The sequence below is a fragment of the Cladophialophora yegresii genome, assembly GCF_000585515.1.
Source record: "Cladophialophora yegresii CBS 114405 chromosome Unknown aczIN-supercont1.2, whole genome shotgun sequence".
In the NCBI taxonomy this organism is placed as follows: Eukaryota; Fungi; Ascomycota; class Eurotiomycetes; order Chaetothyriales; family Herpotrichiellaceae; genus Cladophialophora; species Cladophialophora yegresii.
Genome location: NW_006913046.1, coordinates 253,449 through 267,475, shown reverse-complemented (window position 1 = coordinate 267,475; position 14,027 = coordinate 253,449). Strand labels below are relative to the sequence as shown.

The 14,027-nt window shown below is 54.5% G+C and overlaps 4 protein-coding genes across 4 annotated transcripts; 2 read left to right on the top strand and 2 right to left on the bottom strand.

Moving 5' to 3' along the window:
* Window positions 1-276: 276 nt before the first annotated feature.
* On the top strand, window positions 277-995 carry A1O7_02013 (uncharacterized protein; the record flags this gene model as incomplete). The annotated part of the gene is made up of 3 exons (XM_007756049.1): window positions 277-426; window positions 490-612; window positions 666-995. The coding sequence occupies 3 exons, from the start codon at window positions 277-279 to the stop codon at window positions 993-995; spliced, it is 603 nt and encodes a 200-aa protein (XP_007754239.1).
* Window positions 996-3,302: 2,307 nt separating this feature from the next.
* On the top strand, window positions 3,303-4,827 carry A1O7_02012 (uncharacterized protein; the record flags this gene model as incomplete). The annotated part of the gene is made up of 2 exons (XM_007756048.1): window positions 3,303-3,920; window positions 4,066-4,827. The coding sequence occupies 2 exons, from the start codon at window positions 3,303-3,305 to the stop codon at window positions 4,825-4,827; spliced, it is 1,380 nt and encodes a 459-aa protein (XP_007754238.1).
* Window positions 4,828-5,745: 918 nt separating this feature from the next.
* On the bottom strand, window positions 5,746-7,050 carry A1O7_02011 (uncharacterized protein; the record flags this gene model as incomplete). Its single annotated transcript, XM_007756047.1, has 5 exons — window positions 5,746-6,138; window positions 6,195-6,266; window positions 6,326-6,595; window positions 6,667-6,741; window positions 6,805-7,050. 5 exons carry the CDS (start codon window positions 7,048-7,050, stop codon window positions 5,746-5,748), a joined length of 1,056 nt encoding a protein of 351 aa, XP_007754237.1.
* A 1,148-nt stretch (window positions 7,051-8,198) lies between these two features.
* Window positions 8,199-13,602, bottom strand: A1O7_02010 (DNA-directed RNA polymerase II subunit RPB1; the record flags this gene model as incomplete). Its single annotated transcript, XM_007756046.1, has 3 exons — window positions 8,199-13,124; window positions 13,179-13,407; window positions 13,475-13,602. 3 exons carry the CDS (start codon window positions 13,600-13,602, stop codon window positions 8,199-8,201), a joined length of 5,283 nt encoding a protein of 1,760 aa, XP_007754236.1.
* Window positions 13,603-14,027: the final 425 nt, after the last annotated feature.

Sequence of the window (14,027 nt, the reverse complement as noted above, 5' to 3'; positions counted from 1 at the left end):
GTGTAGGTTGCGTTGTCGCTCGTCAGTCAACTCAAGCGAAACATCATGAGTCCTACTTCGCTGTAACCGGAGTACATAAGGTAGACAGGCCGACAAACCCGCGGTGAGGATGGACTGATTTTTAGTTCTGGCGTCGGAATTTCATTCTTCCGGCGACCATCTTGAACCGGACCTCGAATCCAGACATCCATCAAGATGAACTTTTCCTCATTGCTTCGATGACTTCGTCTCAGTAGTCCCCAACAACTCGACGTATTTGAGCCAGAATCTATCACCATGGTCGCAAAGATCAACTTGGCCCACATGCCGCCGGGACTGGCGCTCTACGTGGCCGTGTACACGGACCTGGAAAATGCGCCCTTTCTGAAGGAGCAATTACTAGCTGGCAATGCTGACTTCGAGTACGCCTTTATCGATGCAAACATGGTAGGCGAAGACGTTCCACCTTGCAGCTCGGTGGCTCAATGTTCACATCCACTGTCAATGCAGGTCGTCTCCACGAAACACGTCCTCGCCGCGGCTTTCCGTGCCATGAACGACTATCTCCATGATCGGCTGAAGTCACGGAACGTCCATTCCGAGACCGTCTTCTCGTTGAGTCCTAATAACAATGTGAGTTCGATCTCTACTTCTAGATGCAGTGCTGTCAAAGTTGACGCTTGCAGATTGGCGAGGCTTTCCGCAGATTCGGGGTGAGCGAAACAACAAAGAACTTGCTCGTACTCAAGGTCGCTACGAGCCCTGAAATTACGCTAGAAAGTGTCAGCCAACATCTGTCAGCGAATATCAAAGGACAAGAATGTGCCTTTAGTGATGCCATATTTGGGAAAGTGGCAGACGTCGAGCGGATCAGGAAGGTCTATAAATTGAGGGCTGCCACTTCTCCAGGTCGATCAACTGCCAATGCGAATGGAGACTATGGCTCCAGCTCCAACGGATCGGAAGACCTCGAGGTCCAGATCCTGGGACTGATGGCTCTTCGAGGCGCAACCTGAACACTCCTCTACAATAACCTGATGCCGGAATGGTGTACTGCCAGATTCGCGGACCCTTTGCGACCGGCACCGGGAACTTTGCATCTGTGCTCTGCGTCTGGCAGTCCGATATGGCGTCGACACAGGTGCAGCCAGACTAGCACGTTCTCATGTCCTCAACACTGCACCAAAAGACAGACCTTTTCCAATGATTCGGCACGTTTTCACCACTGAGCGATCCCCCTCGGTCGTCAACATGATCACCATCACACAGCCACGTGTACTATAGTCGCCGTACTTCGCTGGTCAGTGTTCGTGGTATCAGCCCCCTACACTTGGACAATCTGCGATGATATACAGTGCATAGTGCCGGCCCGCTCAAATATGCGACACTGTGATCCTGCTGTACCCTGGCCCACCCTTCGGTGCTCGGTACAGGATATGCCCGAATAGGCCGACACTCACGAGTTCCAACACCGCCACGACGATGGAGGCGTACCAAGTATATTTCTGGCGGACGACACAATCAGCACAGGATGCTCCCCTAAATCAAGACGACCTTGCCAACACTCAAGTGAAGACCGCCTGACTCACCATCTCGGCGCACATTGTTTCGAAGGACATCTTGCTGTTGTCCAACGACTTATGTCTGCACGACCAGGACCACAAATCCCAGCTTTTCTTCCCACGGCTGTCTTGCCATTTGAAGTACGCAGCGGCCACCACCCAGGCCACGATGCCAAGCAGTGAAGTGCCGAACACGGCCCAGCTGTGCAGACGAGTTTCGCGGAGTTTACGCACCTGGAGAGGAAGCACGCGAAGTTAGAGCTGAGCTTGTGACGATGAGCGGAAATCTGACAACGCACCGCGCCGCAGAATGTGAACAACGATAGTATCTGCACCACCACAGCGATCACTGCGGCTCCGAGCATTACCCAAGTGGGCCAGCCGTCTATATGATTCGGCCACGCTCGTTGGCGACCCCCCTTCTCTTGCTGTTGGACGACATTCCTCGTGGAGAACCAGACGACCGTGGCATGAGAGAGAACGCCGATGATTGAGGCTGCCATAGCCAGCGCGACAACTCTTACAAGCACCCGGCAGGCTTTTGGCGCTGCTCTCGCCTTCGCCTTGGCATTGCGCAGTTGTTCAGGTGCGGATGTCGATGGCTGTGTCAAGAATGCCACCCCAGAACCTGTGCTGCCGTTCCTATCGTGCCGCGCTGGCAGGAGGAGGTGTCGAAGAGGCTCCATAATCGCCGAGGCAGGACGCGGCTCTGTCGTCGCGAGTATGCGTGGAAGATGTAGATTGTAATCAGTTGGTAAGGAGCGACAACAGTCACCTGGGGAAGAAGGTGTCTGAGAGCTTCGGGTGACGCTCAGTCACGGACATCCTATGACAGATATAGGCCGTCAAAGGACGACCTGGTTTAGGGGTGTACATCTGACTTGTTGATTCCAAGGGGCTAAGTGGCAGCTTTTGCACGGCGTGTCCGGTGTGGAGACGAATCAGTGTAAGCGATTTACCGAAAATTGTTTACAATCGACCATGGCTTGCTGACTCAATCGCCTTCTGCCTAGTGTGTTCTCTTCACACGGTGCAGCCTCACCATTCTGTGAGGAGATCAAACGTCCTATGGCTGCTTATGCAAGCCGGATTGCAGCACTTCCCTACCTCTGCGCATGGCTCCGATCTCCGTCTACCGCCCGCAATGTACCGCGCCGAGCAGGTACCGTGGATGTCTCAGCTCATGTCCACCTGCCGGATTTGGGAAGTAATCAAGAGTCAAGAACAAATTGCTCTAAAGGCTTGGCTCTCACCTTTATATCAGGCACATGGGGTGTACGGAGTAATCAAGAAGGGCTTTTCACTTTCTATTCTTCGACAGTCGAGACGAGGCAATCGTATCCACTTCCAACGACCGCCGCCCTGGAGGGAAATCTCTCTGGCCGAGATCCACCCTTATTCATCCGAGCTCGGAAACGAGGAGAAAGCGATGCCATATCATCGGGTCAGCGCAGCCCTACGCTATGTGGAGAGCATTGTCCTAAGGTACCAAGTATGGATGCTTACTCAAATGACTCCATGTCGCCGGCCGGCTGTAACGAGCATGCTGGGCTAGAGCCAAGCTGAGATCAATTTCGCGCAACCGTTGCACTGGGTATGGGCAGTGTCCAGGCCAATGGGAACATGGCAACGGCAATACTCTCCTGCTTGTACAATGCTGCTCACAAGATAACCTCACCTCCATCCCTCACACGCCAGGCCTTTCTTTTCCACTTTGCACTCTGGACAACCCTCCACCCACTTTCCGCGAAGCATCAAACCATGCATTCAGCACTGCCTTTGCTTGCCGCCTCAGCCATCGGCGGCGCGCAGGCAGTCACCTCCAACGGCACGATCAACGCGCCTCTTGTGGAACGACAAACATCATGCTTCACCTTTGAGGACCCCGTAACGGCGTGCGGAGCCGGCGACCTGACCAAAGCGAACTGGGACGCCTTCGCCATCGACGAATTCCTCGTGGGCTTCATCAACCAGTTTGGCACGCAGGACAATTTCCCAAAGTTCTTCGTCTCGCAGGACACACCTACCGAAAATCCGTTCGAGGGATTCGACTGCTCCTTCTTCGGCACCCCGACTCGGTCGCTGCCGCCCTGCAGTGTTCCCAGTCAGAACAACCCAGATGCGGCGACGGATTGTAACTTTGACGGCTTGCAAGGCACGTTCTGCGCCAACTTTATCGACCCCCGAGCCGGGTTCGTTGTGCAGAATTACATCAACTTGTGGCAGGGGCTGCAGAACCATCACGATGCCATTCAAGATGCTGCCGATGCGATCAACAGCGCAAACTTCATCAACACCATGGTATCCGCCCTGGCGCCAAAGAAGCAATCCATTGGTCTGGCTGTGTTTAACCTCATTGCCGATCTCGTCACAGACATTGTAAGTTGTCCGTTACCTCCAGCCGGGATTGTCAAGACCGAAAGTCTGTCGGGATGAGGCATAAGCTCTACTCTCACTTCCCCGTTCCCCCTTGTACTCCTAGTTGTAGTCATGTGAATGTTTGTTCTAACAGATCTATCCATAGCTTCCAATAGGCGGTGAAATCAAAGCGGCTGCCACATTCATGAAGAAGATCCGCCTCGTGATCAAAGCCACCAAGTCAGACCTCAAGGACGATTCCAATGACGTTGCCAGCGTCATCTCCTCGAATCAAGCAATCGACCAACAAGTCTCGGCCACAGAAGAGCAGTTGAGCCAGCAGCTGGCCAACGTCGTCTCCGGCACGCAGAAGCGGCTCGAGAATATCCTCGCCCAGATCTTCGGACCAACCAAGGACCCTCAGCTTGTCGACAGAGACGCCATCCGCAGCACCTTTGCCTTCCTGAACGCGTACCACGGTGTCTTTCTCGACGATGTGCCCCAACGCGCAGACCTGCGAGATCAGATGAGGAAGCAGCTGCAGAACTGGATTGTCAGCTCCGTGCTCACCACCATGGGCTACGACGTCACCATCGACACGACCGAGTTGTTCGACGCTCCAGGTAAGCCAGGCGGCGTGTGTCGCGCCGAGAACGGGTTCAGCGTGTCAGGAGGGTGCGCGTTGTTTAGAATCAACGGCATCGACCACGACAACGGCAATGTGATAGACAAGGCCTTGCAGGGCAACAACATCTTCGCGTTGCAGGATACCGCAAGCATTGATATAGCTGGAGCGATTGCGAACGCGGCGGCCTGCAACAGCGGCGGTGGTGGCACAGTGGATTTCGAAGGGTTCCTCGACATGGAAAACACAGGAAGCCTCCCGAATTGTATGTTCAACTTTAGGGTCGTATCAGTGGCGCTCTGAGTGGGGGGTCTTGCTCTTTCAGGTCTGCCGACGTTCGAAGAGACTGCGGTTTCCGTTCCTAGAGGGAAGTACGGCGCACATTCAAATGAGATTTGTCCAGGTTGCCCTTCGCGTCCTCGTACCCTAAGAGTCAAAGAATCCGTACTGAGGCGAGTGATATTTACCAGCGACAAGGACATCCGCAGGTTCGGCCGGTCATATCGTGTGCAGTGAAACGAGGTGCGGTTCAGCCGCTCGACCTCTTGGATACATACATACGCATGCATAGACCTAATACGTTTGAGATGGTAGCACACGCGTCGGGCCGGAACTTTGCAGAACAGCTGTTGTAGGTGCGCTCGTACTTTTGCCCTGAAATCGTCGTCAAGGCGAGGAGGAGGCGGATCAGGGAATGGGGTGTATATGCGACAAGCGAAGAAGTTTGTCCAAATCTAGCCACGGGTTATGAGGTCGGTCGGGACTGGATTCGAGAACAGAGAGCAGAAGGAAGAGAAGGAGCAGGAGTAGGATCGCGCGGAAGGCCGTGGAGGTCACCTTGATGACACCACACACGGGGAGATTAGAACGTGATGAAGGGAAGGGCGAACGACTGGAAAGCTCGCCCCGAGGAAACCAGATGTGGAGGTCTAGAAGTGATGAAGGGTCAGAGAGACACTCGCACCCCCTCTGGCGAGGGGGGCGGAGGATTTCGCACAGTTCCCATCTGCTACCAGGTACGGAGTAGGTATCTGGCTAATCTCACAGCCCCTCCAGATCTGGAGGAGGATTGCCCGACGACTGTGACCACCACCACCTCCTTAAGGAAACCACACGCGCAGAGATCTAGAGGTGATGAAGGACCGACAATCGCCCTTCCTTCCACCCTGGGAGGCGCAGGACTGTCCACAGTCTTCGTCCTCTATGCTGCTAGGCCTCAGATCACACCAACGGACTATTAAAATACAGCTTGGTCTCCTCAAAACTCGCCTCCTCCCCACCCAACCTCCAAATCCGCTGGCTAAGAGTCTCGCTCCCGTCGCCCTCTATTACCGGCACTGGCTTCTCGCCAAAGACCGCCGTCCGTTTCCCCTCGCGTGTACTCGGATCATAGCCGCCGGGGATCGCGCGGTGGGCGACGACGCGATTATCCCAGAACGCCACGGCCCCGGGCGTCCATTTCCAGCGCACGGTGAGGTCGTCAGCCGCGTGGAGGTGCTCGCGTAGGAAATTCAGCATGTGCGTTGATTCCTGGCCCTTGAGTTCCCGCAGGTGCACGATGAAGGTCGGGTTGTAGTAGAGCGATTTGACTTTCGTGACGGGGTGGACGCGGACCTGTGGGACAAGGTTTGAGGACATGCCGAATACAGTGTGTATGTAGGAAGACTTACCAAGGGGTGCTCACGACGCACGGGGCCCCGGAAGGGCTGATACCCGTTGTTTATCGAGTTGATGAAGCTCGCCTGTTTTGGACATGTCAGCCTGATGCCACCAGCAAGCAGGCAGGAGAGGCGGCAAAAACCTCGGAGCTGTGAATGGCGTGCAGCCCATCAAACATCTTCTGGAAGACCGGGCTCAGTTTGTCGTACAGCGCCGTCTGGCTCGTGAAGAGCGTGTCGCCGCCCGCCTGCGGGGTTCGGATCATCCGCAGCATGGTGTACGCGGGTGGGTTGGCCTCGAAGGAGTGGTCGCAGTGGTATTCGCCGCCGTAGTCGCCGTATTTGCGGATGTCGCTGTTGCGGCCGAGGATGGTGACGTGCTTGGGGTCTTGTTGGTTCGGGTCGCGGTCTTGCTTCATGTCCAGCAGTCAGCATCCAGTTTCGCGGGTCGTATACTCCGTATCGAGTACCACGCGGTCCTTACAATCCCATAATGCGCATTCAGCTCGTATTGTTGATCGAGCGTCAGATCCTGGTCTCGGAAGAAGACGACGCCTCGCTGGGCCCCCACGTCAGCAGAGGCCCTTGTCGACACAGTACATCAAGTCAAAGTTGCCCGTACTTCGGCCACCAACAAGGCCAACTCATCCTTCTGCTTGTCCGTAAGTTGACTCAGCTGGATCCCCACGAGCTCGGTGCCAATGTAGGGCGTCAACTTGCGGAGTTCTCTGGCTGCCGAGAGAAGCGACTTCTTGTCCGGGTCGGCGAAGAAGGCTCGGTCCGTGGGTGGTTCGAATTCCTGGACTGGGGGATCCGGGGCTTGATAGGAGAGCACTTGCTCCGTGATGCCGGTGTGTGTCGCAGCCATGGTGGGTAATCGAGAGTCAAGACGGTGCCTTTCACGACGATGGGACCTCAGATTCGACTTCTTGCCGCTTGTCTCACGAATTCTCGGAATCAGGCTCTTCAGGACGACGAGGCGCGATATATAATACTTTCAGACCTATCGCCGTCTTGCTGCTTAGACCCCGCGACTCCCCTCATGTTTGCGTGATCATGCTGCGCCTTGCCGCATCAGGGTCCGGTTCGCGGCGCGCGATCGAGGGGTTGCACGGGCAATGGATGCTGAGATTGACGTACTGCAGAAGCGTTAATACGTGCCCGAAGCTGTGACTGGGCAGCCGTGGTTAAGGCCTCATCGTCCAGCGACCCAGCTTAACACTCATGTCTTGACCCCATCTCAAGCGGCATGTATCAATGGCAAGCTCGGAGCACGACACTGAGGCATCCTGAAAAACCCCCTTGCCAGCTAATTATCGGCAGTTGTTGGTGTTGTCACCTGGGATTACAGTTCATTGCTCATCCTGAAGTGCATTCTCGCGAGGCTGTACCGCCTGCCCGCCACCTTCGAGGAACGTTCTATCTTTATGTTGGAGTACAGTTGCAGTTGCAGACTCGCTTTTCTGGCCTCCCTGCCCGACATCGGTCAGCGCACCGTCGCATACTACGCGTCCCCTGGCCAGCTAGACCTTCTGCCCATCGCCATAATCAATGCTGTGTCATGCTGCCACTCCGGCCACTTGATAATCATCACCAACCCCCAGCCACCCTTATGCAAATTCATCTTCCGAAAGACGCTTCATTCTGCTCTTCACTCGTCCAGTGAAATGTCTCTATCCTCCCCGTATTGCAAGCAAGGTAATATGTTCGAGTCTGGTCGAAGAAGAAGCACACGTGATAAACCATCCAACGCCGTCGCTAATGCGCAAGTGTTTGTTTTTGGTGTAGAGAACATTGGCGGCCGGAACATGCGGCGGAGCAGTACAAAGACTCCTCCTTCCGCAGGGAGCAATTTAGTGGCCATGAAAAGCATCGCGAGAAAAACAAGTAGCCGCCTGTATCAGAATCCGAAGCCGACGATAGAAGGTCAAGTTAATGGATCCGTCGTTCGTCTTTGGTTTTCTGACTTGTGCGTTTTGAATTGACATTGTCGTCATGTGGTAGTACAAAGAGGCATCAATCCTCCTTTGGAGAAGTTGGCGAATACTGTGGACTGTTTGGCGAGTATTGAGGGCTAGTAGGAGACTGGTTCCTAGCCTGAGGACTTCGCGGAGAAGCATTGTACACCGGGCTCGTAGGCGAGTACGATGGACTGGTTGGCGAGGACGGGCTAGTGGGACTGTAAGTTGGCGAGGTGGGGGAGTAGCTCGGCGACGTAGGAGACTGCTTGTTGCCACCGCCACCATACATCGGGCTCGTCGGGCTGTACATCGGTGATGTCGGACTGTAGACAGGCGACGTAGGCGATGTGGGAGATGTAGGGCTGAAAGCCGGCGAGGTTGGAGAGTAGCTGGGTGAAGTCGGCGAGCCGTAAGCCGGAGATGTCGGCGAGTAATTTGGCGACGTAGGGGAGTAACTCGGTGAGGTCGGTGACTGATACCCGGGCGAAGTCGGCGAGTACGCAGGCGATGTCGGAGTAAAGGCAGGACTTGCTGGCGAGAACGACGGTGATGTCGGTCCGAAGCCGGGGCTAGTCGCGCCAAACATCGGAGACGTTGGTGAGTAACCGGCAGTAGGCGAGAAGCCAGGCGAAGTTGGACTGGTCTGACCGAACGGACTGGCAGGTGAGTAACCACCAGGGCTTCGTGGCCCGTAAGGACTGAAACCTCCAGCGCCGCCGAACCCAGGTTGATAGTCAGTGAAGCCGCCTGGAGTCTCTGAACCAGGAGCTGCAATGGGCGAGAACGAGGCGCCGTAGTCGGGAGAACCCAAGTAGCCGTTGTCCTGCATAGGCGAGCCGCTATCGTAGGGAGTAGCAGCACCTTCGAGGAGCTGCTGGCTGGTCTTGATACCAATCGGTCCGCCCAGTCCGTACCCGCTGCTGGCTGGTAGGGTGGCCAGCATGGCCTGATCCAAAAGTATCTCCATGGTTCCGGTACCAACCGGCGCATGTTGACCAAGGATAATGTTCTCCGAGACACCCTTGCAGTCGTCCAATTCACCAGCGGCCGCAGCCTCAAGCAAGATCTCAACCGTTTGTTCGAAGGAACTTCTCATCAGTGCGCCAGTGTCAGATTTGTTGATACCGTGCCGAGTGACGGCCATGACATACCCACGCGAGGTCATGACATCGCACAGAATGCCCAGGTGACGAGCGTTGACATAAGAACCGTCAAACGACAGCACTTGGGTCAACTCGCGTAGGATGGCAGCCCGAGTAGCTTCGATGCCGAGCACCTCAAAGACCTCAGTGAAGCGATTGGTATAAGTGCGGGTGGCGTCAACTCCTTCTACCGCAAGCACCTTGGCGAACGCACTGCCTGTCGTCTCAAGCACATACTCGTTGCACTCAGGGTCACTCTTTGCCATGAAAACAGAGCCATCCGGCTTGATGATGGAACGACTCTTCTGGTCAATGAAGGCTCTCTCCACACCAGGAACACCGTGGAAAGTCAGGTGGTCAAGCATTTCGTTCAAGAAACGTCGCAGGATCTCATCGTCCTCTTTGCGGTCGTCTTCTTCATCCTTGCCATAGTTCTGAACGAGACGAATGCGGACAACTTGCTCATCGGCATTTCTGTCACTGTAGATGACGGCGAGGTCTTTGCCATATGTAGACTTGATCTTGCCTGCAACCTGAGTGATGTCGAGACCTTTGTCGAGAAGTTTTGCACGGCTGAGAATGACACGCAGCATCCACTTGGAGTGGAGAGAGAGATCGGCTTCGCCGTCTTCCGGAAGGATGAAGTATGCATCAACCATATCGACATCCTCAGGAATAATGGTGTTCTGAATATCAGGATCATACCACAATTCACATGTCTCTGCCACAGATCGCAGGTTGGTGTGCTGAATCTGACTTCGCAGGAGCTTGGCAGCGTCCTTGTCACCGGTGTTTTCTGGTAGCTGGTAGACAGACATCGACGGGGTTCGGATGTTCTGCGACACGTTCAAGATTTCTTTGAGACGCGGCACACCCAGAGTGACGTTCTTGGCCGAGACACCAGTGAAGTGGAAGGTGTTCAGAGTCATCTGTGTGGCAGGTTCACCAATGGATTGAGCAGCTAGGACGCCGACCATCTCGCCTGGAGCAGCATTTGCTGCAGTGAAGCGACTCTCAACTGCACCGATAATATTGTCGAACGCCAGTCTGTTGACGCCATGCTCAAGAACAAGTCGCTTGTACGCCAGTCGTGAGCGGAGTTGAGCCTTCAAGAGTAGTGTCGCATTGTCCTGAGCCTCTTTGGAGATAGGGTCATCGCCGCGGACAATGACAAGACGTTCCAATAGTTGGTTGACTGCTGTAAGCGCATAACGGGGATCAAGATCGGTCTTGTCACCACGGCGGATCTTGAAATTCTTCTGGGCCTGATCAATGATGCGGCCGATGTTGAGAGGCAATTGCATCGAGTCTTCGGTCCCTTTGCCCATATTTCGCAGTAGCCGTTGACATTCTTTCAAATTCGCAAATTCAAGGTCGAACATTTCCTGCAGCTCAACGTCACCCTGAATCTCTCTGGCTTGTAGCAATCTACCCTTCCACATGGAGACGTCGCCACTCATTATGTCCACAAAGTAACGGTCGTTGAAAGCTTTGGTCGACATAGTGATGATATCGACTTTCTGATTTTCGATGTGTGCACCATCCAGGCCGTCTTCGCCGTAGATGAATTGAACGATGTTGCCCCGCGAGTCGCGGACGGTTGAATCATATTTGACGGTGACTTCTTCGAGAGCCTTAACCAGTCGACGTTGAATGTACCCAGTCTCGGCAGTCTTGACCGCTGTGTCGATAAGACCTTCACGACCCGCCATGGCGTGGAAGAAGAACTCCGTGGGGGTCAGCCCACGAAGGTAGGAGTTCTCAACGAAACCTCTCGAGGGCGCAGAGTAATCATCCTTGGTAAAATGAGGAAGACTGCGATACTTGAAGCCGAAGGGAATACGTTTGCCTTCCACAGCCTGCTGACCAACGATAGCCGTCATCTGAGCGATGTTGATCGTCGAGCCCTTTGAACCAGCACGGGCCATGGTGATGGCGTTATTGAGATCTTTCAGACTGTCTTCGGTCGCAGCACCAGCTTGGTCACGAGCCTGATTGAGGGAATTCATGGCTTTGCTCTCGAAGGTCTGACGGACATTCATGCCCGGAGACGGCTCGAGATCCTCTGCCTCTGCCTTCTTTTGAAGATCCTCAACCTCGGCCTTCTTGGTATCAACTGCATGCTGAATCTTTTGCACGGTATCAGGATCGGGGACAGTATCGCCAATACCAATGCTGAAACCGTTGTGCAACAGCCAGTAGTTGACCACGGTTTGTGCGCCGTTGAAAAAGGACAGAGCAGTTTCCCATCCGAACTCGTTGTAGATGGTGTGAATGATGCCGCCAGCGCCAGTACCGACGAACTTCTTACTGAGAACGCCAAACATGAGATTACCCTCGAGGACAATGAGCCCAGTGTCATTAGTTGGCACATATGGATCTTCACCCTTGGCATCAAGTCTCTCGAGATTGAGGGCAGGTGGGAGGACCATGCTGATCATCTGCTTCCCCGTCCAGCGAGGTGTTGGCTTGATGATCGCAGGCTGAGGAATCACCCCATCCCAGTCAGGAACCCAGAGCATGATGTTCATGACTTGCTCACGTGTCAGGAAGATGTCACGCCGGCAGATCTTGTAGATACCACAAAGCGTATCCTGGATGATACCCATCAGAGGAGCATTGCGCTGAGGAGATACAATGTTGAGTGGAACCATGCATAGGTTTGCAAGCTCGGCTCGAGATTCTTGGCTTTGAGGGACATGCAAATTCATCTCGTCACCATCGAAATCAGCATTGTAGGGCGCAGTAACCGAAAGATTGAGACGGAAGGTCGAATATGGCATGACACGCACGCGATGACCCATCATGGACTCTTTGTGAAGAGAGGGCTGACGATTGAAGAGGATGACATCTCCATCTTGGATATGGCGCTCGACAATCCAGCCATGCTGAAGATTCATCTCCGAAGCGTTCTTGTGGTGTCGCAGATCGATACGCTCCCCAGAATCTCGAATGACGTATCTCGCACCAGGATGCTCATTTGGTCCATTGGCGACAAGTCTCTTCAGTTTGTCGATGTTCTTCTGAGTAACTCTCTCGGGGAAAGTCAAGGTTCGAGCGATGCTTCGAGGCACACCGACTTCATCAAGAGAGAGATTGGGGTCGCCAGTGATGACGGTACGCGCAGAGAAGTCCACACGCTTTCCCATCAGATTCTGTCGCAGACGACCTTCCTTGCCCTTGAGCCGAGCACGTATCGACTTGATGGGGCGACCACTCTTGTGTTGTGCCTTATCCAAGCCAGCGATCTCGTTGTCCATGTAGGTGGCAATGTGGTACTGCAGAAGATCGCAAAGATCAACCTTGATGTGGTCAGGTGTGCCGTCGACTTCGGTCCGCAACACGGCTTGGTTCGCCCGAATGATATCACCCAGCTTGAAGGTCAAGTCATCTTCGCCACGTTGTCCCTGTCCACTACCGTCCACGCTGATGCTGGGGCGGACTGGAGGAGGAGGCACGGGGAGAGCAGTCAAGATCATCCACTCTGGGCGGGCATAGTCGAGATTGATCCCCATCATCTGTAGCGTCTCGTCGGTCAAGGTGCGGAAGGTATTGAGGACATCTTGAGGGAAGATTCGCTTCTTGTCGGGCGTGGTATCTTCATCATCATCGCCTTTTCGTGGCTTCCATGTGGCGTAAAGATGAAGGCCAGTTCTACGGATATCAGGCTGGGCATTGCCACAGCCACCATGTTTGGGTGGAGCCGGTCCCTTCAAAGGCTGGTCGGGGTCTTCGGGAGGATCTGCTTCACAGATGTTCCGAGGCTTGCTCAGTCGCCATACTGCTTCGAACCGTCGCTTGGGGTCTCGGGTCGCGATCGCCTGCTGGAAATCTGCATTCTATAGATGGGAAGATTAGCTATGAGAGCATGTTGCATCGGTGGAGAGACCAACATCAAGCGCCTTGATCTTGCCACAGTTGTGGCAGACCGTCTCCAAGATCTTCTTGACTTTGTTCATGAAGCCATAGTGGAAGACGGGAGTAGCAAGCTTGATGACGCCGAAGTGACCGGGGCACTCGTTCATGTTCTCCTCACAAGTACTGCACTTGAAGTTGCGATCGATTGTTCCGAGATGAGGATCGTTCGGACCTTTCTCTCGAGGTCTGAGGCGCTGCTCATCCCTGCGGCAAACACGGTTAGAAACTCATGGTCAAGGGAGACATGTCTTTCTTGTTATTTTCTACATACATCGTCTCAGGATATTCGATGTCAATGACCGCGAGTCGCTCGGTCTCTTTCGCAGAGAAGAGGCCGAACTGGATTTCCTCGACGGTGCGCAGAGGCGCGGTTGAATGGGGGAAATTGAGGCTCGTCATGATGGCGACTCGCGTTTTTATCCCGGACAATCACTCGAGTATCCTTGTGAGACGAATCTCCTACCATGCACTCGATCTGGGACGATCGCAGTGCTTGCGCTGGTGGTTGCGCGTTGATGGTCAGGGATGACCTTCGCCCCGATGGGCCGCCCAAACAACCGCCTCCCTTCTTCAGCTGCGCTCTTCACCAATTCTCTTGAGTTTGATCCAAAACTTCCTGGAAAATGATCGGCTGGCCGTCTAGAGCGGGTAGAGGCAGGCGCGCGATCGTTTCGAGATGGTCGAGGGTGGGTGGTGGTTGAGGTTGAGGATGAAGACGAGGCAGAGATGATGGCGAAGATTTTGCCAGAGATCAAGGGCGAGCGCAGGCAGCCAGCCGCCATGCCGTTTACGGCGAGGCCGGCGGACCAATCGGCGGCCGCACT